The sequence below is a fragment of the Brachyhypopomus gauderio genome, chromosome 1 (assembly GCF_052324685.1).
Source record: "Brachyhypopomus gauderio isolate BG-103 chromosome 1, BGAUD_0.2, whole genome shotgun sequence".
Taxonomy (NCBI): Eukaryota; Metazoa; Chordata; class Actinopteri; order Gymnotiformes; family Hypopomidae; genus Brachyhypopomus; species Brachyhypopomus gauderio.
This window is the reverse complement of record NC_135211.1, coordinates 22,615,783-22,642,923: the sequence shown is the minus strand read 5'-3', so window position 1 is coordinate 22,642,923 and position 27,141 is coordinate 22,615,783. Positions and strand designations below refer to the sequence as shown.

General features: G+C 44.9%; 1 protein-coding gene across 5 annotated transcripts; it reads right to left on the bottom strand.

Moving 5' to 3' along the window:
* Window positions 1–2,752: 2,752 nt before the first annotated feature.
* mst1rb (macrophage stimulating 1 receptor b) lies at window positions 2,753–26,821 on the bottom strand. 5 transcript variants are annotated; one of them, XM_077003336.1, is made up of 22 exons: window positions 26,602–26,821; window positions 23,032–24,355; window positions 16,308–16,484; window positions 14,725–14,847; window positions 13,873–14,043; window positions 13,212–13,372; window positions 12,718–12,862; window positions 11,316–11,452; window positions 11,033–11,212; window positions 10,212–10,311; window positions 9,640–9,858; window positions 9,358–9,504; window positions 8,842–8,995; window positions 8,335–8,433; window positions 7,986–8,201; window positions 7,469–7,549; window positions 6,303–6,484; window positions 6,003–6,112; window positions 5,592–5,757; window positions 5,244–5,380; window positions 5,048–5,152; window positions 2,753–4,317 (listed from the first exon to the last, which is right to left on the bottom strand). In XM_077003336.1, the coding sequence occupies exons 2-22, from the start codon at window positions 24,262–24,264 to the stop codon at window positions 4,086–4,088; spliced, it is 4,275 nt and encodes a 1,424-aa protein (XP_076859451.1). In that variant the 5' UTR covers window positions 24,265–24,355; window positions 26,602–26,821; the 3' UTR covers window positions 2,753–4,085. The 5 variants fall into 5 exon arrangements, with proteins under 5 accessions (XP_076859451.1, XP_076859441.1, XP_076859458.1 ...); XM_077003326.1 differs by having other exon boundaries at window positions 23,032–24,334; XM_077003343.1 differs by having other exon boundaries at window positions 7,986–8,198; window positions 23,032–24,334.
* Window positions 26,822–27,141: the final 320 nt, after the last annotated feature.

Here is a 27,141-nt window from a genome sequence, read left to right as displayed (position 1 = left end):
AAAGCTAAGCAGACAGGCTATGAAAAGGCATCTTTTCATCGAAAAAGGTGAAAAGATCATGGTCTTTAAGTCCATGATCATCATCTATGGTTATAACATATATCTGAGTATAACATCTTTTTGTATATCGTCCTGAGTCCATCATTGTGTGTATGTTGTCCTGAGTCCATCATTGTGTTGTCGTTTTCCATCATTGTGTTGTCGTTTTCCATCATTGTGTGTATGTTGTCCTGAGTCCATCACTGTGTTGTCCTGAGTCCATCATTATGTGTGTTATCATGTTGACCTTAACACCCCCAAGACATTTCTGTGGTCAATTTAAACATCTTTATTTACAATTTGATAAAGTAAATTAATACCTGAATACCTAAAAGTTTTTATAATGGATAAGAAGGAGTCAGCAGGTCTTGTGAAACTCCACACCCTACAACAGTCCAAGTATATTTCACAGTCACAGGCATATTTCACTCCTGCTCAAATATTACTCCAATACAAGTAAAAAATTTTCAGTTGAATACCCTGCAGTAGACCCTAAGCCATACATTTCAGAGCAATGCAACTGAAAAGTCTGGCATCCCCTCAGCCCCAGTGAAAGAAACCCTCTGGCGCCACCTCTGGCCTGGCCCTGCATGACTCTGACCTCATATCACCCAGCGAGTTGTGAGAATTGAGTTGAGGAGAACCAGTTTGACTCCTGTCTTTTGATTCGTTTGTTCACCCTTACAGATACGCTGGTGAAATATTGATGAGTATCCTGAAGATGCCGGTTCCTGGGGGGAGAGACGCAACACGTGGGCCTTTCGCTTTCAGAGGAGCTGACAGAACACTGCAGCGTTGTTTACCTCCTGCTGACTGACACACAATCACCTACACACATACACACACACACACAGTCACCCACACACAGTCACTCTCTCTCTAATTAGTATATCTAAAGCTGCCTTCTCTGCTCTATAAACTGCTTCCTCTCTCATTCAGAAATAATTCAAGAGAATGATATGATGATATAGTATACGTATATGATGATATAGTATACGTATATGATGATATAGTATAATGATATGATCACATAGGGTCCTGCTCCCCCTCTGTTCGGGCCTCTTACACTGCCGTTACAATAGCAACTCTTCCCCTTTCCATAACGTGTGCTCCAACACACAGTCCTGCTCTGGCTGACAACCTGCCTGCTCGTCTCTGCACCGGATGAAAACCATCACCTCAGAATTTACTCTGCAAAATGACAGCAAGAGAAAGAGAGAATGAGGAGTTTCAAAGTTGCAAAGTTGAGGCAGTTTGTGTGAATGTGGGTGCGCACGTGTGTGTGTGTGTCAGTTTCTGGGGCAGGGAGTAGGCTCACTGCAGTACAGCATCCCAACGCAAAAAAACATCTATGAAATATACATAAGATACATTCCCTTCCTAACCACCCCCCCCCCCCCGTCTCAGTCCTGCACCCGCTCCCCTGAGCCAAGGGCTTCGGCAGAGACATCCGAGCAGAGGGACAGGACACCTCAGTGAGACCACAGCTGTAGCCTCACCTGCTACGCCCCACACGCTCCCACTATAGATCATGCACACCAGCTCACACATCCATGAACCAACATAAACGCCAGTGAGAAAGTCTTGCACCACAACAGCATTTTAGCTGTAACTATAGTGAAAAAAGTTGCAGAGCATTGCATTATTAGTGCTACAGACTCAGCAATAAGTAGAATGTGTTAAGTACAGCAATATGTACACTAAATGTAAACTGCGATTTGGCCTTGTAATTTTACAGAGAAACAGTGGCTTCCCTAAGTGAGAAGCTCTACTGACCTCTCGTGGCATAATCTTGCCAGTGCAACTTCACCTCAGGCAAAAGCAGAAGTCCAGTTGTTGAGGTTTTGACCCCAATTTTGAAGCGAAACATAACAGAGTTACGTGTAACAGGGGTAAAGGTACATAAAGTAATAACAGATGTCAATAGCCAAACACAACTCCAGCTTTGATACGTCGTCTTTATTTAAAGATTGTTTCTACAACAGTCTAGTTGATCAACCTACCAGGCTCCAGACGACCTGTGACTGAAAATTATAAACAAGATATAATACATTTGAATTATGCTCAGTGAAATAAATTAGCTTTATTCTAAGGTTTTAAATAATGCGTATTACATTTGTTTAATTTTACATAACACAGAAAGCACAGATACACACTGTCATCAGTAACAAAGTAACATTCAAATGGAACTATGCCTGAAGAGTAAAAAATACACCTAAACATGCTCAAATATAAACATTACTTACAAACATATGAGCAAATATATACATTTAACCCACACTAAATGAGAAAAAATGTAGACACACCATTAGGTGTGTGTGTATGGACGACACAGTTGTCAAGTGTAATGTGACACGCCTCAGGGTGACCATTGGTCACGGCACAGAGGTGTAAAAAACTCCAGTGACACCACAAGACGTGCCTGACGAATACCAACACTGGGGTGGTGAAGGTGCCTGGAAGCCAACGGACAACAGACTGTACGTGCACACCTCCACATGCACGCCTGTACGTGCACACCTCCACATGCACGCCTGTATGTGCACACCTCCACATGCACACCTGTATGTGCACACCTCCACATGCACACCTGTATGTGCACACCTATGAGATAGTGTAGGTGTAGGGAGTGAAGGTGGATACAAACCCCAGGGCTGAATTATGCCCCTTATTGCCTTAAGATATGAAAAATTACCCCCCCCCCCCCCCCCCCCCCCTTATATATGCAACAATGACATCATAATGAAGTATTATGAAGCAATAAAATAGTTCACCAGTGCTAATTATGATAGAACAGAATAACAAAAAACAGAGAATGCAGTCTGAACAGGACTAGTGTAGTAGCAAAGATGCAGGATTCATTCAGGAGGTTCATGGATTATCTCACTCACTCCTGTTTGATTCTCATGCTGCACTTTTCAGTTTCTGCAATTTATTAGGAGGTGTCAGGATTAAATAGGTTTTGCTACCTTATCTAGAAGGTAAATGAAATTCTACACAAAAAAACCAGAACCTGAGGAGTTGGATGTTTCACTGTGCTCTCTCTTGCATGAATATGGGAGAAGTGAATGCCAAACAGCCATGTTTCAAACACGTGTTTTCTTTTGTGAGCCACTGACGCGTGTACGGCATGCTTGTTAGGGTCTAGGCAGCAGCCCTACGTTAATCCGGCCATGCTTAATCCCCTTCGGGTTTGGAGATATGATAGGATGCGTTTTAATGGTATTCCCGTGTTGAGGATGGAGGAATACTCTGAGCCTCATCCTCACGGGGGGAAAGGACAATGACACGACATCTCCATTACATCAGCATCCACTGTTGTGGTCATTCTGTGACCACGTGGGCCTTGCGCTAAGAACTGGAATGATGAGGGTGTTTCGCCAGTGACAGTCTGACCGTGGTCAGACATCACAGCGTTGGATGTCGTGAGAGCCAGGCAGACACTCCATCCTGTTCTCGCTGTGGAGACTTTGTTGGCCTTTGTGAGTGCCTGACAAAAGCAGCGTCCTTATAAGTGCTACTAGTATGTTAAATGAGTAAAACGGTCAGAAGTGTGCGTGTTTAAGTCCAGAAGACCAGCGGGGGTGTGAGTCCTTTCTTTAATCATCCCAGCTAACAGCGCTGCATGAAGTACCTAAATTCTAATGTTTTCTAATGTTTTGCAGCAAATTCTGTAGTCCTGAAGTGCACCAGCACACAGTCTACAGCAATGTTTATACGCAAGAGCAGTATGTCCCCATAAAGCGACTCTGGAGACTAGAACAAGGGTCCCCAGGTGTCTAAGCTGGTCGCAAAGCCAACCGACACAGCTTCAATGTTCTCCCAGACTATAGGGGAAGGACACTTCTGTTCAGGGAAATAGCAGTCTCCTTTCATCTAATCTCTATGCTATGGGAAACACTGTTTAAAACCACATTTAGTAATCTTTCTATAACCATCAGCTATTCCAGGACTGCAGCTGCTATAAAAATAAGCGCTAATCATTGGGACTCACTCACACATGACCTCTTAGCAGCTTCAGGTTGAGTGACAGGGCATTTAACCAATCAGGAAGAGGCTGAGCCTGCCTCATCGGCATCCGAGGACTCGCATTCGTCGGCAGAGTCAGTGAGTGCGGGGTACGGGCGCGGGTGGTCCAGGTTGACGTATGTGACATTCAGGCTGATGTAGTGCTCCCCGTCCAAGCCGGAGAGGATACTGGTCACCACCGACACAAGTGTAGAGAAACTGGGTCTCCTCTCTGGCTCCGGGTCCCAACACTGCAGCATTATAGCAAACCTGCACACAAGGCAGAGACTGTAGCCACTTAACAAGAAGCACAGTGGCTTTATTTTTAAAGGGAGAGAGGAGACCACGGGTATTTTGTTAATTTCTTATTTGTTAATATAATGATGGAACAATCATGACCCCAATACCACAAGTGTGGTTCATTATCACTGTTAATTAGATCAATAGGAAGATCAATTTCTTGTTATTTATCATTGTTGTGGATAAAATCAATAATCAGTATTACTGTGAACCACACATGGAAATATTTCCACAAGCACACACACAAACATGTAATTGTATCTAAATCCTTTTGATATGATCCCAGAGCCACTGCAATTTAAGTAGACATAATGATAGAGAAATGATATCAGGTAAACACACAAGCTGAAAGAACTACTCATATAGATATGATTCACATTTAGCTTGAATCCTCAACTCAGACTGTCAACACCATTTGATACTAAATTGTCTTTACTCTCTCTCTCTCTCTCTCGCTCTCTCTCTCTCTCTCTCTCTGACTGTGGGGACTAATTAGGTGGGTGATTTGGGGGCATGGTTGTTGTGGATGATTGGAGGCATGGTTGAGGAATGGTTGGATGTCTGAGATCACTGTTCATACACTCAGGTTGAAAAGGGCTTTGGGGTTTCTGGACCGTGGATGTCACCGTGTCCATTAACCGCTGTGTCGGAGAGATGTGGTTCAGGACATTTCATACCTCTCATCACTGAGTAAACACACCTTTCTTGACACAGATGAGACGGAAGAGAGAAGATGTCTAAACCAGCTCCAATCCTAACATCTTGCTTAACTATCATCAAGTATTTCTTGAATTCTACCAGGCACCTTTGAGTATAGAAAACAATCTTGGGATGGACCGTGGGCCAAGCAATAGCAGTGAATGTAAGGACAGAAGTGAAGCTGTAATGAAACTCACAGGGGATCTGGACAATACTGGGGCTGAGGCAGTCTCCGCCCCCTCATGAGGTAATGTGTGATGTCATAAGGGTCGATCTCTGGGTAAGGACTCGCTCCTCGGGTCAGAAGCTCCCACATCAGAACCCCAAAAGACCACTAGAAAGAGAATGACAGAACCAGAGGGAGGGAGGGAGGATGAACAGAGGCAGCAAGAGGCAGAGAAAAAGGGGGAGAGAGTTGGGTTTGGAAAGTAAGACAGCAAGTGACAGGAAAGACAGACCGAAATACAGAACCTAACATCCCATATTTGATATCCATCAACTCCATAACTTTTCCACACAGCCTCCTGTGTCTGTTCCTGTCTCACCACGTCGGACTTGGATGTGAATTTCTGGGTCTGCAGACTCTCGATAGCCATCCATTTGACAGGCAGCTTGGCCTTCCGGTGGTCCTGGATGCTGTAGTACTCCTTGTCGAACACGTCTCGGGCCATGCCAAAGTCTGCCACCTTCACCGTGTACGACACATCCAGCCTGCACACACGGAGGAAAACTCCAGCTAAAGGCCACCTGCACGCCAGCTACAGTACTTCAAGAAAGCCAACTTCTTTAAGAATTACACAAACCATTGAAATTTACTATACAAATATTATCAGTCAAGCAGTCAGAGCAACTGCAGCTATTTCACCAATCCCTGAGAGATTCTTCCTCTTCTTATTAGTATTAGTATTATTATTAGTAGTAGTAGAAGTAGTAGTATTTAGTATTTAGAGACTAACATGCAGTTGCGAGCAGCCAAGTCCCTGTGTACAAACTTCCTCTGGGCCAAATACTCCATCCCCTTGGCAACCTGAAGTCCAAAGCCAATCAGATCCTTTACTGTAGGATTCTGCAGGTAAGCACAGGACAGCATGGAGATGTGAAACTCCACCTCATCAACAAGCACATAGGAGACGCCAGTGATTCTTCAATATTTAGCATTATTAACAGGACTACTTGAACTTGTAACGTGACCTGAACAAGATTCTGAGGTTGTTCAAACCTTAAAGCTTGCAGCGAGATGGTGTGCGGCTACTCACCCTGTTCTCACAGCGTATGAAGTGACGTAGGTCTCCGTGCTTCATGTAGGGCAGAACCACTAGGGGGAGTCCTTCCTGGGGGAGTAGGATGCCCAGCAGGGACAGCACGTTGCTATGGTGAAAACCCTTCATCAGTATGCCCTCCTTCAGGAACTGCTCGACTTCTTCCACATCCGTTATTCCTAACGAGGGACAGAGTGGCTGAGCTTCACTGGCAGAGAGTGAGAAGAAATATTTACATAAGTAATATCTAAAACCTCCAGACTATTCTCTTGTGGCTCCGACATGGTGGAAAGATCTTCTGCCAGCTGTTCGGACTGTAGAGTCTCTGTTGGTCTTCAAGCGCCACCGGTTTGTTGAGTACTTAAGTGATCACTAACACCCCGCATAGCATTTAGTGCCCTTGTATTTTACATTGTATGTTTATGTCTGTTTATTTGCACTTCCAGTTAGTGGATTTTAATTCCAGTTTAAGTTTGAGTCTATGTTTATTTATAATACTAGGTAATGACATTGATTCCTATTGTTTAGTAGTAGTCTGGTTGAAGGGTATCTTGAATTCTGACCTACTGAACTATCTTGGACGCATTCTATGAACAGATGGCAAAGCACTTTGCAAGTCGCTCTGAATAAGAGCATCTGCTAAACAGAGGTGTCAATTCCAGGTTCAGAAAGTAAAAGTCCTCACCAGGATTTTGCTCAAGCTTGCTAGATTTGTGGAATCAACACAATCCAGGAAGCCTGAGCAAAATCCTGGTGAGGACTTTTACTTTCTGAACCTGGAATTGACACCTCTGCTGCTAAATGCCCTAAATGTAAATGTAAAATGTAATATTATTCAACCCCCGAGCTCACACAAACTTGAGCACATGTGAATGGTAAATATATAGTTCTGGGTTTTTCCATCCAGTCCTGGTGGACCGAGTCCATTTTTGCCAGCCACACAAAACCAGTATCAGCAGTGAATAAATATGTGAATATGGTTGTACTGGGAGCTGAGATATAGAAACGTGGGTTTTTTGGAGTGCTCCTCTTGTTAGGAAGACCTGACTCATTATTCTTCACCACAAGTGAGTACATGAATGGTTTTTAGGAAAGACTTACACACCCTCCAGCTTTGTGGATGACAGTTTTATATTGGCCAGTTCATAGAAAAAGTCACTCACTGTTAAGGGACTTCACAGCACAGTGGATCTCCCTCATGTTGTGGTCAGTGAGGTAACCATGGTAAACTGTGCCAAAGTGACCTGCAGAGAAAGCCAGTTGTTAGCAGCTAGCAGTTCCATTCCAAGGTCGCGCTTTGGTACCTGTCCTGACACAAGACAGCCAGCAATGCTTATTGACATCTTTAACGAAAACATCTCAAATTCTCACGTTTTAGCTCCTAATTAGAAAAGTAAACCTGTCTGACTCACTGAACAATATTAAATGGTCAACCTGGTCATTGTTGTCTGTTTTGAAATGAAATGAAATGTGCCATATTTTGTCAATTGTGATTTTTACAACCCAATCGAAATTTGTCCTCTGCTTTTAACCCATCTGTGCAGTCAGAACACACACAACTATTAAGTTAGCAAGTAAAATTCTCACCTGATTCCTAGACAACTACTGTTTCATTCAATATTATATATTTTATTGTTTTTCTGAGAGGAAATTTGAAGATCTAAAAAACCTGCTACTCACCCTTGCCGATGATCTGGTGGTGCTGAACGCTGAGTATGTCTGCCGGTATGAGGACATCTTTCACCTCCTCCAGGAGCTCTGGGCGGAAGCTAGAGATGGAGATCTTTTCAGGGGGCATAAGTGGGGCAAGGCTGGGATCCCCCGGCCCGGCGTAGGCCAGCCCAGGGAAGGCCACAGCGCCAGGGGGCACGGGGGCTGTGCTGACGGGTGCATCTGCTGTGGCAAAGCCCCTGGGGTTAGTTCTTTTTTCAGTACATATAAACTATGATCATTTGAGATGCAAACATGGCATGTGCACCGATGTGGGGCTGGGTGGGTCAGAAACTGGATCATCAACACATGATCTCACCTCGTCTGTAGTCGCCAACAGGCAAGAGCTCCACACTGCCATTACCAGAGAAACTGTGGTTATGGGAGTAGTGGGTCATCCGGCTCTCCGCCAGAGAATCTGCCAGTTGCACAAGACATTTCCGTGTTTAACCACCTGCTAAACATCTAGGCTTTGAAGAACCTTCAGAAGACCGCACCCTCAAATGCTTCTTGGCACATACATTTTCCCGGCCTGAAACACCTTGGAATGCCTTGTGGTTGTTTAAACATCTAAATACATGCTGAAATTTATGTTGTAACAAATCCTTGTATATCTAGAGAAATTACTTACTGGGTTAAAAGTGCAGAACCCAGTCACATTTTAAGCAACATACTTGTTTAGCAAAAATCAAAATAATCAACATATTTGTTTAGCAAAAGAAAAACGTTTGGCTTGTAATTATGCTTGTAGGTCAATCACCTATCTGGACTAAGGCTGGAAAATGAGTTTAATTGTTGCAGCTGTGACATCAGGAGTCTTCCTCACCTGTCTTCTTCTTCTTCAGGTGTTTCATTGTGATGAAGGCCAGCACAGCGCCAGCCACCAGAGCTCCCAGAATGCCGAGCACGATGCCGACCATGTAATGGTTACTGACCAGGATGACAGTGCCCACGTTGTGGACGTGTCCATTCACTATGATCTGATAGAAAAGATGTCATTAGGCCGTAGACACTCCGGCAGGCACATACGGGTCTTGTGGCTCAGACAAATCACAAGAGGGTTTGATTCAATGTTTTTAATGTTACACTGATCATGTGATGCCACAGAGTCCAAAGATCACTGCAGGAAGTAGTTCAACACTGCTCAGTTTACTACAGGGATAAGGAACATGTTTGTGTTCTTAGAGAAAACAACTCGTGAAGGTGTTGATTACTTGATTAGTTAAATCATGGGAAGTAGCATCCCCTCCACCATCTTGCACCCCTGATGAACTACTGTGGATAGTAAATGCAAAAATGACTCGGCACCCGGTGGAAGGGCCCAAGTCTGCCCCACGTTCACCTTCACAGGTAGGCCCTCGTGAAGCATGGTGAGGTTTCTGGGGATGCGACAGGTGATCTCGTTGTCTAGAACCTTGGCTCCACAGTCAACCCCTCCGACTGTCATGGTGATCTTCATGCAGGAGCTCACCAGGTTGAGCTTCTGGTGCTGCAGGTTATACCACACTGAAGGTTAATAGTTTGATTTCCCTGCTGTACTACCCAGTCACTGCGTTTGTATTTACTGATAACTGGCAACGCTTTTCTAGCAAAGTTGGCAGGAATGGTGAGACTGGACACGTACGTGTAGGGACACCTCGTCGAAGCCGGGGTAGAGTCTGAGGACGTGCCCCTCTGTCTCGAAGGGAATGGGCTTCCCGTTGGGGTGGTAGGAGAAGTCTTGCTTCCACAGGAAGAAAGCACCATCCATGTCGAAGGAGAGCTCTCCCTCTTCCGTCTCGTCTCTGGGAAAGACTGGCGTGACGCACTCCATCCGGGTGGCGCTGGCTTTGCCCCGGCACTCCTGCAGATGAGAGGGAGACGCAGATTCAAGACGCGCTGAAGAGCATCGGCACTACTGGGTTTAGGGGACTTGATGGAACTCCACAGTGCAGATATTGCTAGGGCATATGAACTAGGGCAGGAAAAAGTGTCTAACCATACAGTATATGACCTAGGGCAGGATCAATCTAATCCTAGGATGCTTGCCTACAGCAGCACTCCAATCCCTTAATAAACTAAATCATGAATTTTACAACAAGGCAAACAAACTGTAGAAGGTTTAGGGTCTCCATAGTGGGGCTAACCCAGTTTGAAGATTACAAACCATAACTGTGGTCCAGTAGAAGCTGTTGGAGAGTGGATCAACGCACTTACAGTGGAAACAGACTTCAGATGGGATTCCTTGGGTTTAAAGTGGATGATGGTTGTGTAAACAGAGTCCAGGTTCTTCCCTTCAATGGTGATCCTTGACCCACTATAACACAGACGCAGACAGGTGGAGGAAAAAACATGAGACATCAAAATGACTGGGACAGCTTTCGAAATGAGTTCTGGAGTCAGATTACATTATGCTGTCAACAAAACTTCTTAAATACTTACAAAGTCCTAAAGCACTTTGTAAACTGAGTGTACAACCAGTGGGCAGTACAAGACACAGCAGCATTTGGCATGTGTGTTGTTTCAGTTACTTCCTGCTCAGAGAAAGTGAGTACACAGACTGTAGCCCTCTCTCACTCCCTCTGACCATCTCTCACTCTGTCTCACCATCTCTCACCCTCTCTTACTCTCTCACTCACTCTCTCTCACTCTCTCCCTCACCCTCTCTCACTCTCTCTCTCACCATCTCTCACTCTCTCCCTCACCCTCCATCACCATCTCTCACTCTCTCCCTCACCCTCTCTCACCCTTTCTCACCATCTTTCACCATCTCTCACCCCTTTTCACCCTTCTGACCATCTCTCACTCTCTCTCACCCTCTCTCACGCTCTCTCACGCTCTCTCACGCTCTCTCACACTCTCTCTCATGCTTAGCTGTGTTTATAGTTTTGGATAAACCAGGAAATCAGAGCAAAATGTGGTGCATGCAGTGTGTGTGTGGTATGCGTGCAGTGTGTGTGTGGTATGCGTGCAGTGTGTGTGTGGTATGGGAGGCGTCTGGCCACAGAACAGTTCTGCTGTAATGAAAGGTGGTGGACCTGTCAAAGCTGCAGTCAGGCTGGACTGAGAGGATCTGAGGTGCGTGTTTGTAGCGGAACACTGGCGTGGGGACGATGCGGGACTTATCGATGTACACCTGCAGCACCACGTCCTTCACCTCGCTGACAGGTTGGGACACACACACGATGGAAGACAGGTTTCCCCACTCTACAGACACACTGCAGGCCAGAGGACAGCATGCACTCAGACATTCAAAACACAGGTGGGAGACGTGACAACAGACACACACACACACAAACACACACACACACACACACACACCGTTGGACGGGGCAGTCCTCTCCGTCCAGAGTGACCTTTCTGTTTCTCCCTGAGTGTAAGTAGGGTCCTGTGATGGTGATATGTGTGCCTCCGTTCACAGGCCCATAATCAGGCCGTACCTCTCTGATGCTGGGCAGCTGAGAAACACACACACACACACACACACACACACACACACACACACACACACACACACACACACACACACACACACACACACCCCACAATTACAAACACACCCTGGACACTGGCATTGTGTCACAGTGGAACAAATACAAATATAATTAACAAGAAAACAATGGTGCATTTATATATGCTACTAAAAAATATGAAAAATTCCCTGCCCTCAGGCAGACTTTCACTTTACAATCTTGTCCTCTACCACACGCCTTGTGTTAGGGGTGTGGGTTTGGGTTTAGGGTTATGGTTAGGGAGTCATTCTCCTAGTTTGGGGGTTTTAGCCTCTAGTGATCTGATTACCACAGGAACTGTTGCTCCAACACCTATTCTTCTCTCAGCCTTGTGTATTTCTCATGCTTTTTCTGTTCATTGTTCACATGGGACTGGTACATCGTTCGCTATGGCACTATTCTGTTATTTGTCCATCACTACTATGTCCGATTGGTTAGCCACAGGATCTTAGATGGGTCGTTCTCTATTACCTTCCTGTATGTGTGTGTATGTATATATATTGCACAGCTGATGAAGGAAAGTCTGTATGTGTATATACAGTGTGGGCCATTTAAATGGATACACTTAAATAAAATGGGAACGGTTGGTGATATTAATTTCCTGTTTGTGGCACATTAGTATATGGAAGGGAGGAAACTTTTCAAGATGGGTGGTGACCATGGTGGCCATTTTGAAGTCTGCCATTTTGGATCCAACTTTAGTTTTTTTCAATAGTAAGAGGGTCATGTGACACATCAACCTTATTGAGAATTTCAATGGTGTGTATGGTTTTAATGTAACTTTATTCTTTCATGAGTTATTCATAAGTTTCTGACCACTTATAAAATTGTCAATGCCTCAAAATGGTCGACTTCAAAATTGCTACCATGGTCACCACCCATGTTGAAAAGTTTTCCCCCCTCCCATATACTAATGTGCCACAAACAGGAAGTTAATATCTTCAACCACTGAAGCTGGTCTAAATCATACATTTTATTGTGTTCTGTATGCACTGCTGTGTGGCAGTTTCAAATCAGTGTTCTGTGTTTTGATTAATCATGGCATTCACAGGACCCAGGAAACATGCAGAATGTTCACCCAAATACATTACTGTAATTTCACCAGTTGGGCTCAGGGTTTGGTCGCAAACCCATAGCCGTCGTGTCATACATCGTTTCAGCCCCAGCATAACCAGCATGCCCAATATGGCGGACTATGAAAGGAGAAATACCACGAAGGTGAATCCGGACATTTCAGCCCTTCCCTGGATGGAGTAGCGGCCTTCAGGAGAGACGCGGCCCTCGTGAACCCTTGTTGTGACATTAACCATCTGGAATGGTGACTCGCTGGCCCCAGAACGGATCTTACACACCAGGCTGTCGAGAGAAACACAGCTTCGCTGAACTGAAACTGAAGTTTCACTGTCCATGTTCCCCACTGCGATTGTCCACACCATGGTCTCCTGTACACAACGCGCCTGTTTCACCTGGATTTCTATGCGCAACAGTGTAAGCACAAGCTGACCGACATGTCAACAGTCATCCTCTTTTACTATGGTTCTTAAATTAACATCCTGGCCCCTGCATCTTTACAGGGTTTTACAGGTCATCTTTCAGTTTGCTTACTACTACAAATGCTAAGGTCCTCTTCCCACCACCCCTCTTAAATATCAAAATTGCCAGTTGATAGAGCAGTGCCTGCATTTGGCCTGATGGTGGCGCTCACAGTGTGCTGTTGCTCTTGATGGGCTGGACCACGCAGGCGGTCTCGCCCACCTTCACCTCATGGGTGCGGGTGCTGATGGCAGGACGCAGTGGGGACTGGAACTCCCACCCACACAAAGACAGCTCCGTCTGACCATCGGGGGGCGCTGTCTTTGGGAAGAACTGAAGAAAGCACAGATGCGGACATTTGACTAAAATCAAGATTACACTTGAACAGACAGTAAATATGCCTCCATTGAGATTTAAATATCTACAAACAAAGGGGAAAACTCATTTGAAAATGACAGTCATTTGTTTTTGTATAAACAAACTATCATTTATAAATAATTATCCTTAGTCATTCATTTCCTCATTACTGATACTCAAAGCCTATTAATATTGACGTGAAAAGCTTATTATCCTTTACATTTAATGTGATTATGTTGTTTTTCCAATTACTTCTGATTGGTCATACTGTTCCTGTGACATTTATGATATGCTGCTCACCACAACAACCACTGAGTCACACATCGATAATGTAGTTGTTTGTGTCCCAGACAGAGCGTGCATGGGTGGAGCTCACCTGGGTGGGGAGGGGCGGAACTCACCTGGGTGAGGAGGGGCGGAGCTCACCTGGGTGAGGAGGGGCGGAGCTCACCTGGGTGAGGAGGGGCGGAGCTCACCTGGGTGATGACGGGCGGGCAGGACTCCTTGGACCAGTGGCCTGGGCACTCAAACTCCTGGGTGCAGCGTCCTGAACACCACCCACAGGACATGAACGTGGGTGCGGTCAGGCAGGCGGAGCAGGTAAGGAAGTGGAGACATCCGGGGCCTCTCTGAGGCACCTGGATCATCTGACACACACACACACACACACACACACACACACACACACACACACACACACACACACCTAGTCAAACAGTGATGTGTAGTTTCACCATTGTACATATTAATACATAAACTGTGACCTGATGTTGTAAAAACATCACTTGAGCATGGGTAAAAGCAGGGACTGCTCCTCCACCCCATAAAGGATTCATATACAAACAGTGTTTAAACTCACAAGTATTCAGAATACACATGATCTGTTAGTTGTAAAGACATTTTGATGTATTCATTCTGCATATTAATATCATGATCGTGTCTCCTAAAGCATCACCACTGTGTAGTCATATAATATTAATGGTGCAAAATCTTTGAAAAAGTCCCTATGCGATTTGTTTGATCTCTGAAATAATGACATTCTAAGTCTGATGTCCTAACACCGTGCCTTATCTTTGAAATAATGACATTCTAAGTCTGATGTGCTAACACCAAGTCTGATTTCTGAAATAATGGCATTCTAAGTCTGATGTGCTAACTAACACTATGTCTGACCTGAGGTATTATTATGTCATGCCATGTCTGATCTAGTTCCTATAATAAAGACTAAAGCACTCTATCTTACTATTATGGTGAGTTTGATCCTGCAGTTGTGATACAGTGAGTCTGATCTGAGGTCTGATTATGTCACACTGTGTCTGATCTTGTACCTTGTCCCCCACCACGAAGAGCAGGTGATCTGGAGGGAGCACTGCAGCAGTGGCCGACACCCTCTGGTTCTCCACGAGAGAATAGTTAGCAAACACCACGGGACTGGACCTGCGCAGAACCAGCTGGAACACAGACACAATACACAGTGTGAACACACACACACACACACACACACACACACACACACACACACACACACACACACACACACACACACACACACACACTACCACTTGCGCTCTCTCTCTCTCTCTCTCTCTCTCTCTCACACACACACACACACACACACACACACACACACTCAATACCACTCTCTCGCTCTCTCAGTCACACACACTATCACTCTCACACAGTCTGGAACTGGTATACTTGAATGCTGCTTTTACCATAATTTACATTTGTCAACATATAATATTTTAAATTATAGATGAATAAAAAGGAGCATCAAGAAAATACAGCAATTTAAAAATAATCTTTAAAATCTTCCTCAAGAATTCCATCCAAAAAACCAACTTTGCCTTCTTCAGAAAAGTTATCAGATGCCTTAAATGGAGCTTCAAAAACAGAGGACATTCATTAGTTTAACATGTTCCTGTAGGAGCTTTGCCTGCCCCACGAGATCCTGCAGGTGTTGCTTCTCTCCAGTTCACCCCACATGGGCTCTGTGGTCCTGTGGCAGTGTTACAGTGTTACAGTGTGGTAGTGTGGCAGTGTTACAGTGTGGTAGTGTGGCAGCGTTACAGTGTGGTAGTGTGGCAATGTTACAGTGTTACAGTGTGGTAGTGTGGCAATGTTACAGTGTTACAGTGTGGTAGTGTGGCAATGCTACAGTGTTACAGTGTGGCAGTGTTACAGTGTGGTGTTGTGGCAATGTTACAGTGTTACAGTGTGGCAGTGTGGTAGTGTGGCAATGCTACAGTGTTACAGTGTGGCAGTGTTACAGTGTGCCCATGTGCAGAACTCATAAATCCCTGCAATCTGCAGCTCCCAAGAAACATGGGGTTTAGATCGCCTTCACCTCCTCAAATGAGTCTGTGTGAATCAGGACAGTCCCTACAGATTATCCTACACTCTTAACAGTAGCTTCCCCAGCAGAGATTAGACCAGGGCAACACTACCTTTGGCAAATATTAATGGCTAGATCTGTACAACTTCCAGTTTAGCAAAACTCATGATTCAAATGGACGTGGTGTGGCCTTGTTCCTCCTCATGGCCTCGTTTCTTAAAAGGGTTTGATGGTGTTGGCAAGACCCTTGCAAACCTGTATTTTAGCTTAAATACCAACATTTGCATTTAATTTTTTGACTCTGTGTTTTCTGTACCTAAATAAGGGCTTTGTGATCGTCTGTTTTTCATTTCCCGCCTCCTTGCATTCAATTGTGACAGCTTGCTAACACTTGCTAACTGGTGACAAAAAGCTTGGAATGAATCTTTCGCCCAAGGAGCTAGTGTTACATCCCATCTTACTTAGCACGCCTTACAGGACATACATGTTTTCAAACACTGTGATCTAGAATGCTCAATGTATTCTAGAATGCTATGTTGAATTTGTTCCAAAAAGCTCTGAATGTCCCACCGGTACCTGCAGCAGTCTGCCGTCGGCCGTGCCGATGTGGGCCAGCGTCATGTTCTTGATGGTGGTGACGAGCAGTGCTGTGAGAAGTGTCCCGCGCATCTCCCGGTTGAACAGGTCCACGCGATAGTAGGGCTGGGCCACCAGCGTGGGCTGATCCCTGCACGTGGCATTGTGCTCCATGCTCTGTTCACACACAGACAACAGTTACGACCGACGAATCGACTGGACAGCCAATCACACAGACGTATTGCACAGAAGGATCGAATGACCTAGTGATTGTTCAACTGATCTTTTTGTACTTTGGTGATCCATAAAAAGGGTATGGCATTGAAACTAAAATAACAGGACAATAGATAATAGAATAATAGAATAAGAAAAGACTGCTTGATTCATATAACAAAAAGTTTCTAGTGTTCTATCTTTGTTTTAAAATTTAATAAATTAAATGTTCACTGCATTATGGGGGCAAACAGCCAGAAAACCAAATAAGCAGTTTAGTTCACAGTTCTTTTAGATGCATTCTCCTGGCCTTTGGCCCTTTTAGGTCTCTGACAGTGAGTGGAAACAGTAAGTGGGAAAATTCCTGTTCACGTGGCTCTGTATCCCCAAGTTCCCCTCTCTGACACCACTAAAAAAACCCCACTCGTACACACACAGGTTTCAAAATGCATGCAAGAACACTTACACCTAAAAATAGAACAAAGGGACACATAGGGTAAGGCAATGAACTTTGCTCACCTGCTACAATAAAAACTCTCTCTAGAGTATGTTCTGGAATGTTCCATACTCTTTGTTCTAGAATGCATGATGTTTGGGAATGCTTTCTGTCTAATATACTGGAACATTTTCTGTTAACATACGCTCAACCTATTTTAGTAGTTAAAAATAAAACAATTTTCCACACACACTCACTCACCCACAATCTCATTCAAGAGTTTTTGTTTTGTTTTGTTATTGCTTCTGAAGCCATTTGACATCCTTTCTCTAAAACCAAAATTCCACAAAGAAAACTGCATTTTCCTCTGTGGAAAATTACAAGTGATGTCATTTACTGTGGTTGCAATGCTGGATACAATCCAAGAATTATTTGGCCAGTCGCAGTGGTTGTCCAGACAGGAAATTCCCTCAACTATCCAACATCGTTGGTTTAGAAGATGCACATGAAGCTGAGAATCCTCAAAAATACCTTTTACACATTTAGAGAGTGAAAGAAAAAGAAAAAATGCTTCTTTGAAACCAGTTCTGTTTATGTGACCCACCAAACACCTTCCAAGGCATATCTGTGTCAGGGAGAAGGCCCAGTCCCCCACCGGCAGCATAGTTTGGCTTGCCGGCGACGGAGAGCAGTGATGTTATCATGTGACAGGACACAACTTTCCTACCACAATAACACATTATTCCGCTACAAAAACCTGCTCGCCCCAGCCAGGAACACAAGCCTCAGACACAAGGAATGAAGGTCTGATGCTGTTGTTTTTCTTTCCTCCGTGTCAGTGGGATTCTGCACTCAGGAGTACGTCTGTCTCCTCCACTGAGAGGGCAAATACCACTTGACCACTCACACCTCATGCTGAAAGCCCACCCTGTAGCCCCTCCTAACCCTAACCCTGTAGCTCCTAACCCTGTAGCCCCTCCTAACCCTAACCCTGTAGCTCCTAACCCTGTAGCCCCTAACCCTAGCCCTGTAGCCCTTAACCCTAGCCTTGTAGCGCCTAACCCTAACCATAACCCTGTAGCTCCTAACCGTAGCCCTGTGGCCCCTAACCTTAGCCCTGTAGCCCCTAACCCTGTAGCCCCCAACCCTAGCCCTGTAGCCCCTAACCCTAACCCTGTAGCTCCTAACCCTGTAGCCCCTCCTAACCCTAGCCCTGTGGCCCCTAACCTTAGCCCCGTAGCCCCTAACCCTGTAGCCCCTCCTAACCCTAGCCCTGTAGCCTGTAACCCTAGCCTTGTAGCCCCTAATCCTAACCATAACCATAACCCTGTAGCTCCTAACCCTAGCCCTGTGGCCCCTAACCGTAGCCCTGTAGCCCCTAACCCTGTAGCCCCTAACCCTAGCCCTATAGCCCCTCCTAACCCTAGCCCTGTAGCCCCTAACCCTAGCCCTATAGCCCCTCCTAACCTGTAGCTCCTTCTGCAGCCTATAGCTCAGCTTATCTTGAATTGTTGTGCTGTTTAAACAACACTGCAGTAGCAATTGCATTACAACTGATTTATTTTAAAAATGCAAGGCTGAGATGTCTGGAGAGTGTTCTAGTACCGTGTGTAAATACACTCCCCAGGGGAAATATAAGGGAGCCAGTTCTCAGTGCTGTGGAGCGCCCGTGTGTCCAGCACCACCTGACTCTTATTACATAAGCTAGACTGGAGAGACAGCTCTGGCTTTAAAGCCATGCTGGACTTACACATAATCCCACAGAGCAAAAGGCGGAGGATGATAAGGCTAGTGGCTCAGATGAAGAACATGATGATAATAGTAATAATAATACGTTCAAGCTCCCAAACCTAAGGACATTTAACAATAAAACTAAAATACACTAGGATATATAGAGAAAAGAACAGTGTTTAAAGAAAGACAAGGTAGAACAGTCACACTGCAGAGAGTTCCAGAGTACAGGAGCTGTATTACTGAATGATCTAGCACCCACTTCTCCTGTTGTTGTAGGAGAGACAGCAAGAGGTCCAGAACCAGAAGATCTGAAATTGTGAAAGGGACAGTGAGGATGAAGAAGATCTGAAGGTGTGTGAGGGACAGTCTGAATGAAGAAGACCTGAGGGTGTGAGACAGACAGTATGGATGAAGCAGAGCTCAGTTGTGAGAAGATCAGTGAGGATGGGGGAAGATATGAGGGTGCATAAGAAGATCATGGCAGGACGATGAAAGGCTTTGACAGGACAGTTTGTACTTAATAAAGGAAAGAACAGGTAAGTAGTGAAGCTCTTACAACACAGGGTTATGGGTTAAGAGGGGCACAGGGCAACGAGGTACAAGGGTATGGGGTACAGGAGTATGGGGCACAGGGGTAATGAGAAGAGAGCATGTGGCATGTGGGAGCACACAAGCTGCTGATGTTTGAGTAAATGGAAGACAGTTATGCAATTTAACATGGCAGCATTAAAGAGAGAATTACACTAATCGACACAACAAGAAGATGTGTATCCAACAGTATCTCTCCTGGACATTTAGAGGCAAAGTGGGCACTTAATGCCCTAAATCATGCTGGAACTGTGAAACCACCTACAGAGAGAAGATTAACCTTTGCCTGGGAGTCCAATCTTTAGCGGTTGACTTAAAGCTCCAAGGTCCTGGTGCACAGCCTAGAGAAAGAGCTACCAGCGGCCTTAAACTGAACCCTTCACAGCATCAGGTCTCCAGCTTAACTATTACAGTTTTTTACGACTGCTAACAAGCGTTTCCCAATACTTGTGATACATTTTCAAAACTCTAAACACAGCAACACAGCACAGCAAACCTGGTTCAGTATCCAATCATTATTTCAAACACTAGCACAGATTCTCTATTCGAGATGAACATAGTCAATCACTGCACAACCACAGTAAAAAAACTAACATTTGATACAGAAACAGTATTACATGTAATATTTTAATATCTTCCAGCAAACAAGACATTTTACAGCAACATATTGTCTACACAATGAGTGATATTTACTGTTAGGTACTATATGCAATGTAGATTAGACAAAAAAGGAGTCAGCAACAGTTTTGCAGTAAAGGTTATATTTTACTGTATTAGGGACATTACTGTAAATTGTAGCCTAACCCAAAAAATTATTACCATAATTCTAAACATAATTAGCCATGGTCCCATATGTGTAAAAATACACATATACAAAAAAAAACCACACAAGGGGGAAAAAACTGGATACAAAACTGAACAGTCTTGTTACATCTAATCTAAACGGTCTTCAGCAGTTGGCCACATGTTTTCATCCACATCGCATCTGATGTTGGCCCTTGCCATGCACCTGGGAAAGAAAAGCTTGGTATGCCTTATTCACACCTGGCAGTCTTCAGCTGAAATGTCTCTGCAGCCGGGATCCATTGCATCCAGGAGGGACATTTGGTCATGGGGCCGATGATCATACACCTTCCACCTCCAGACTGAAAAAAGTTCCTTAGTGGGTTTGAGGAAAGGCGAGTAGGGCGGGAGGAAAAGGGACATCACTCTTGGATGGTCTATAAACCAGTTTGTGATGACATGAGAATGACACAAATCACAAATGTCCTCGTGTTTCCTCCCACATGTACCTTTTCTGCTTCTGGAACCAGTTGTTGGTAGAGTTCATTCAAAAACGAAAGAAGGAGGTATCTGTTATAGGGACCAATCTAGCATTTGTGAAGGACCAAACCAGCACTTGAGATTGCAGATTCCAATAAACACAGAATGAGATGTTATTTGTGCACACACATACGCTAATTTACACTTGGAAAATGGTGTATGTTGGACTTGTGGAGAATGAAGTGGTTATGCATCTTGGTATGAATTGGGTACGCATCATCAGTAGTGTACCGGTGGGTCATGGGGTGTTTCGGCCTTTAACACTATACACCCTCTCCAGTGGCGGCCAGCTACAGGGTGATCAGTCCTGAGCTTGCGTCCCAAGCCCAACTGCTTTATTATTAGACATCTCAGGGGACTATGTATGGCAAAGTCTCATAGACTCATAGACTGCCAAGGGCCACAGTGCTCGGGGTAGCAGGCCAAACTGGAGGCACCAGGCCTTTAGCTTCCCAGGTAGATGAGTCAACCACTTCCCTGTGTCAGACTTAAGCTGTTTGACCGCATCCATTTTCGACTTTACTTGGGGGCCCACCTGGGGTCGTTCCTCTTCAGCCAAAGCCACTGGCTACTCCTTTCAGCTGCCTCTGAAGCAGTTTTAATGGCTATGCGCAGGCTCTGGCCTTCAATTCCCATATCCCTCAGAAGCTTTGTGGTAGATTTTCCCACAAAGCCTCTGCACCCTACCTCCACTGGCCGGACTTCGGAATTCCAGCCTTGCTTTCGAGCTTCTGCGGCCAACTCAGAATACCGCAGGTGTTTCCGCTCATATGCCTCCTCCATGACGTCCTCCCAGGGTACCGTGAGCTCAACCATGTATACCTTCCTTAGCGAAGGTGGCAGGACAAATTGTTATATTTGCTCCTCTCTGATCCGGTACATTACTGTACTTCATTTTATTTCATTGATCTATATGTGCAAAAAATATGTATTACAGTAATAGCTTTTCAGCTATTACATTTAAGGTTTTGAACCTTAGGTTTTCATTTTTGACATGCTGTGTGCAAGCATTTGTAAATAAGACAAAAATGATCCAGAATTTTGTTATTGGATAACCTTGTGTGTATAGAAAATGTAAGCATTATAGAAACATATTAAATGACTGCAATTTGTGCAAAAACAACATGAATTGTACTAATTGTATAGCCACTGAAGACTAATGTTGTGTTCACTGTGCTTAGAGTTTTGAAAATGTGACTACAGATTGGACAAACGCATATTAACAGTCGTAAAAAACTGTAAATGGCCATGCTACACATATTTAGCTGGGTGAAAGTTCCTGGTGTTTTTACACCGCCAAGGGTGCGGACAGGACGGCAAACTTCAAGCCCTAACCACTTGAGCCTTAGTTTTCTGTTCCACCTTCGCAATGTCTGCAGATAAGGTTTACATTCCAGGAAACACACTTTTGGATACTCATATTAGATAAATGAATCTTCTAGTCTGTTCAGAATGCTGCTGCTCATGTTTTATCTCAAACCAGAAAACACGAGCACTTAACACCAGTATTAGAACGTCTGTCTCCACTGGTCCCCTGTACACCTGCATATCCAGTACAAACTACTAGTGCTTACATTTAAAACACTCACTGGTGTGGCACCCTTATATCTGGCCAACCTCCTCCACCATTATGTCCCAACATGTAGACTGCGTTCTTCTGACACCGGTCTCCTTGTTGTTCCTAGATACAAGTTAAGCACTATGGGTCGATCATTCAGTGTGGCTGCCCCAACACTTTGGAACTCTCTCCCGCCATCACTTCGTCTCTCAATATTTTCACCTAAACTCTTCATCCTAGACCGGCTTCAATTTATTTTGTCTGTTTGTATTTGTGTTGCCTGTTTTTGTATTGTTGTTTGTTAGTTTGCGTATTTTTTGTTTTCTACATATGGAAAGCGTCCTTGGGCCCCTTGAAAGGCGCGATACAAATGAAACTTATTATTATTATTATTCTACACCCACCAAATTTCACTGGCAAAAATCCACAGAGCCAGACAGACATGCTCCCCACACAAAACACACAACACACGCATACGCATGCACACACACCCACACATATTTTCTCATGGTGCTGTTAGATTTTAGTTGCATTACATAAGTCGGGTATGAATGATTTGCATCTGCTAATTGAAGAGTCATGTGTAATGAGTTAGGTATCCTCAAGCATCACACATTAAACACTCTTTACAGTATGATACTTACATAATATGACAAATATGTTCCTAGCAAATTATAAATTAATTAGAATGAAAAGAATAAGCAAGAACGATTTTGCCTATAAGTTTCATGACATTTTTTACATAACAAAATTGTAAAATAAGTTTATATTGTAAATTGTAAAATTGCTGCTTATGTAAAAAAGTTGAAGGGTTATCTGGTAGCCCTATGGGCTCCAATCAGCTGAGAGCGGAAGGGACTTGCGGGACTGACCTCATGTGGGCAGCTCTCGCATGGCTGGAAGTGGCACAGGCCCCTGGACAGCTGCTCAGGGCCAGACTTGCAACAATCTTCCACGCCCTCGTCTATGAACGAGTTCACCGAGTTCATGGGGAAGGCGCAGAGTGCCGAGTCAGGCTCTGGGACTCCCGAGTCATCTGTGACGGCAAAGACGCCATACAGGATGTCGTCCTCGTCTCCAGCGCCGAGCTCATCAGCGAGCTCACGGCCGGCCTTGCTGAAGTGCGCCGCCTGTACCACGTTGTAGACGACGTCCTTGAAGGCCCCGCCTCCTGCCCCGCCCCCAGCTCCGGCTCTCCGCCGCCGGCGCTTGGGCTCAAAGCGGCACTCCAACACTACCTCTCGGTAGCGGCGCGTCTCCCATTCGTGACGCGGTAGGCGGCCCAGCCGCGTCTGATAGGGCGATGGGGCCTGCTCCGCCTTCTCCCGCTGCACGGACAGGAAGTAGACAAAGTCCTGTGTGTAGAAGGTGTGCACGTACTCAATGGTGTACACCCGACGGAGGCGTGGCAGCACTGTGAGGCCACGTACGTCGGTGTGGAAGCCATCCTCGGTGGCCAGTGGCCGACGGACCGACACAGATTTGCGGCCATAGCGCTGCGTGAAACTGTCGTTGATGGTGACCGCCACATAGAAGTAAACTGTTTGGCCCTCCTCCACCATGCTGACCTTTGTGCCCAGTGGGCTGGCTATACAGTCTGGGCAGAAAGCTGGTGAGTTGACCTCCCGGCGGAATAGGCAGCGAGAGGGTGCGGGCGCACGGCCGTCCTCATGTAGCTGGTGGAAATAGCAGACGCCGTACTGTGAACTGCCACAGGAGTACAGGTACATGAGGAAGGTGTCTACAAGCAGCACTTGGTTGTCCGTGTCCTCAGGTAGGGGGTCCTTCTCTAGGTCACACAGACGACAAAGCGCGCACTCGTTCTCGCCGCCCACGGGGCCCGTGCGCAGCTCCCACACTTTACCCAGGGTGCTGTTCACCGCCTCGATCATGTTCCGAGACGCCACGTACACCTCGCCGAATGCCGGGTTGAGGGCCATGTTCTGGATTGGGCCACGGCTCTGGAAGTAAGGCATGGTGTACGGGACGGAGAAGTTGACAAAGGTGAGGGACAGCAGGGGACAGGTGTCTGGCACATCTGGTGCATCCAGCACAGCGACCCGGATCCACACGCATGCCATCAGGAGAACACTCCAGTGGCCCATGTCAGACCATTTGTGAGAAACAGAGGCGTCTTCCGATTACCTCCAACACAGCCTTTCTGCTGGACACATCCTGTGGAAAAGCATAGGATCTCTGATAACAAGGAATAAACACAAAAGCTAGTCAGAGCTGGTATTTATAAAGTTTCTAAGAAGTGATGACTCAGGATCTGAGGACTACATTATACATAAATAACAGACAAGAGCCTTTTCTCAAGCTTACATGTCCTGTGTTAGTTCTTCAAGTGGCTAAAACAAACTTATCCTATTTAAAGCAACTGTGAAAAAAGCTAAATATCTTAAACATGAATGAGTCATCAGAAATGTATTAAGGAGGTCTTTCTTTACATTTTGGCCTGCTGAGATAAGAGCAGTCTTTTCTGACAGCATAGCATCACAAACAGGAGGCTGTGTGTGACTAAGTCAGGATTGAAGGTCTGTTTTGTCTCACTGCAGTGGTAACAATGTCTTAGTTAATAACTTCATGTGAATTTTAGAGTAAACCAAACACTATTTTTTGTTTTTTTTAAGCACTTCTGTTATGTGCTTGAGCAACAAATGTAACATGGCAGTAACCTGAGCACACTTCTAAAAAGAGAGTAGTTTGTTCGCTGGTTAGTAACGGACGTTTAGCAGCAGGCACTATCACTAAAGTGTCTGAGTCCATCACTGGTACATCACATTAATGGCGGCGTCTTTGTTCTGTGTAACCGTGATTTCGCAACAGTAAGGCGCATGCGTCGAACCACCTCAACTCAACTTACAGCGTTTTTTTTTTGCTATGAGCTAAATAAACATCCGCTACCAAGAAAACATTGCTGGACTTGAACTCGCTTGGGCAAAGATATGAATTCACCACCATATTCTTTACTAGGCCGTCAGCTTCTGTAGCTGATTAACAGAGGCGATCACAGTATGACTAGATGGCGCCTCTACTTGACATTCTTGTCACAACCGTTACGTGCTTCTCGCGCGAAAACACGTGCACGGCCCAATGCTCGCGCCACGCGTGTCTTTTAAAGTAACAAGTGAACTAATTACTGTTTAAATTCGTGCTGGAGAATTTTCACCTTTGCGTTAAATGGCCAGAGTTGTGAGGTAGGTGCATTCACTTTGTAACAGACCCAAATGAACCGCCTCATTACACAGTTATGAAGGTAGAACTATATTCTCAACATCATAATTCGTAACCCAAAATGTGAATGGGCTACATATGGTCTAATTCAGTTATGTCACTGTAAAAGCCTCCTGGAGTGTTAAATGCAGGTATAACGCGTTCTAATATATTAATGGTGTTAACGCATCTTTAATCCTTAAACGCATAAGTAATAAATGTAACCGCAAATCTAAGCGTTTTAATCAAGTTTGCGCTGTTTCATTAATAAGTACAAACAAACAAAACAAACAGGTTAAATGACTTTGACAAACACCCTCTGTTATCAGTAGGGCAGTTCTCTTGTTCGAAATGACTTTTCACACTCTGGTCTCTGTGTTCGTTGCCTGCACATTGCAGGGGTTGCCAACACACGCATCTGACTGTCTTTACACGCCATACATCCGATTTTTCACGCTGAAAAAACTAGTTTATTTATCTCTGATCTACATCTATGATTCAATGAGTTACTAGTTCGCCCTGGCGCCAACCACTGGTGATCGATCGCTTTAGGCGCAGCATAGAGGAAACATAAACATATCAAAATTAATGTGTCCACCCCCCCCCCCCCCCCCCGGCCAACATTTGACACACACTAACCCCCCCCCCCTCCCCCCCATTTCAAATCTCACTCCAAGTGATTTTACATTTACAGCATTTAGCAGACGCTCTTGTCCAGAGCGACTTACAAAGTGCTTTGCTTTTGAAAAGTTGGCAACCCTGACATTGTAATTATAGTATCTTTCTATGTTCATAACCACTTCAATAAGACCGAAGTTACACTGCATGGTATAATCAATTGTCTGGTCTACAAAAATTATTGGTGGATGCATTTTTGTCTTGTGTTTTAGTGTTGATTACAAAAAATAGATGGATACATTTGGCTTGTTTTAAGACAAACGACACAAACAGTACAGTATGTCACAAATCACTATTTCACAAACCTGTCAGTAAGAAATGTGCTTATTTACTGTGACGCTCGCTGAACACCTCCGCACTGTAAATTGCGCATAGGTTGATTACGTTAGCTGAACTGATGTAGCCACAGACCAGACCGCATAAAAGATGACAAACTCCGTCAACTATACCGAGAGGGAATTAAGTCCCCAGAGCTCTCAAACGTGCGGATTTCTTATGACTTAGTGAGAGAGAAAAATCCTCTTGTGATAGACACACGAGCCACTTACCTGTCTGGGTGAACCAAGGTGCTTCAGCGCATTGTCAAATTGTCAAAGTATCGCATCCCCCAATTTACCACTTACTGTATCCTGATTTTCCCCCCATTATCTATACTAAAAAACATGTTATAACAGTTATAGAATTCCTCGTGTTACAGAATAGGAGGTCATTACTCACATCCCGGGCGGCTCGAGAACGCAACAGGCGCGGACACACGCTCCGCCCTGGGGTGAGTCACGAACTTACACAAACAGGTGGACGGTACGAGCTCGCGCTACCTGCACTAGCTCGCGACGCCTCCTGCCGGTTGCCTGCACTTTGTGTCTGAAAAATGTGGCGTGGTATGGCGAGCTTCAAATTTCAGTTGTCAGAGGTTCAGGTGCTACGGTTCAAACGTTGCTTAATGAAAATGTCTTTTTAATACGGTTAACAACTACTAAAATTAAACACTACATAGTGAAATCGCAGAAATTTATAGGAAATCTGGAAAAAAGAGAAAAGATTAAAGGTCTTAAAAACGGTTTGTGTGGGTGTTAATCTAGAAAGCA

Excerpts from the sequence above, each read along its gene's own strand:
- mst1rb (XM_077003336.1), bottom strand. The coding sequence starts at position 24,264 with ATGGGCCACTGGAGTGTTCTCCTGATGGCATGCGTGTGGATCCGGGTC. Across the intron at positions 7,550-7,985 it reads CCACCAGATCATCGGCAAGG|GTCACTTTGGCACAGTTTAC; the intron begins GTGAGTAGCAGG and ends CTTTCTCTGCAG. Across the intron at positions 6,113-6,302 it reads TCATACGCTGTGAGAACAGG|AATCCTACAGTAAAGGATCT; the intron begins GTGAGTAGCCGC and ends GCTTACCTGCAG.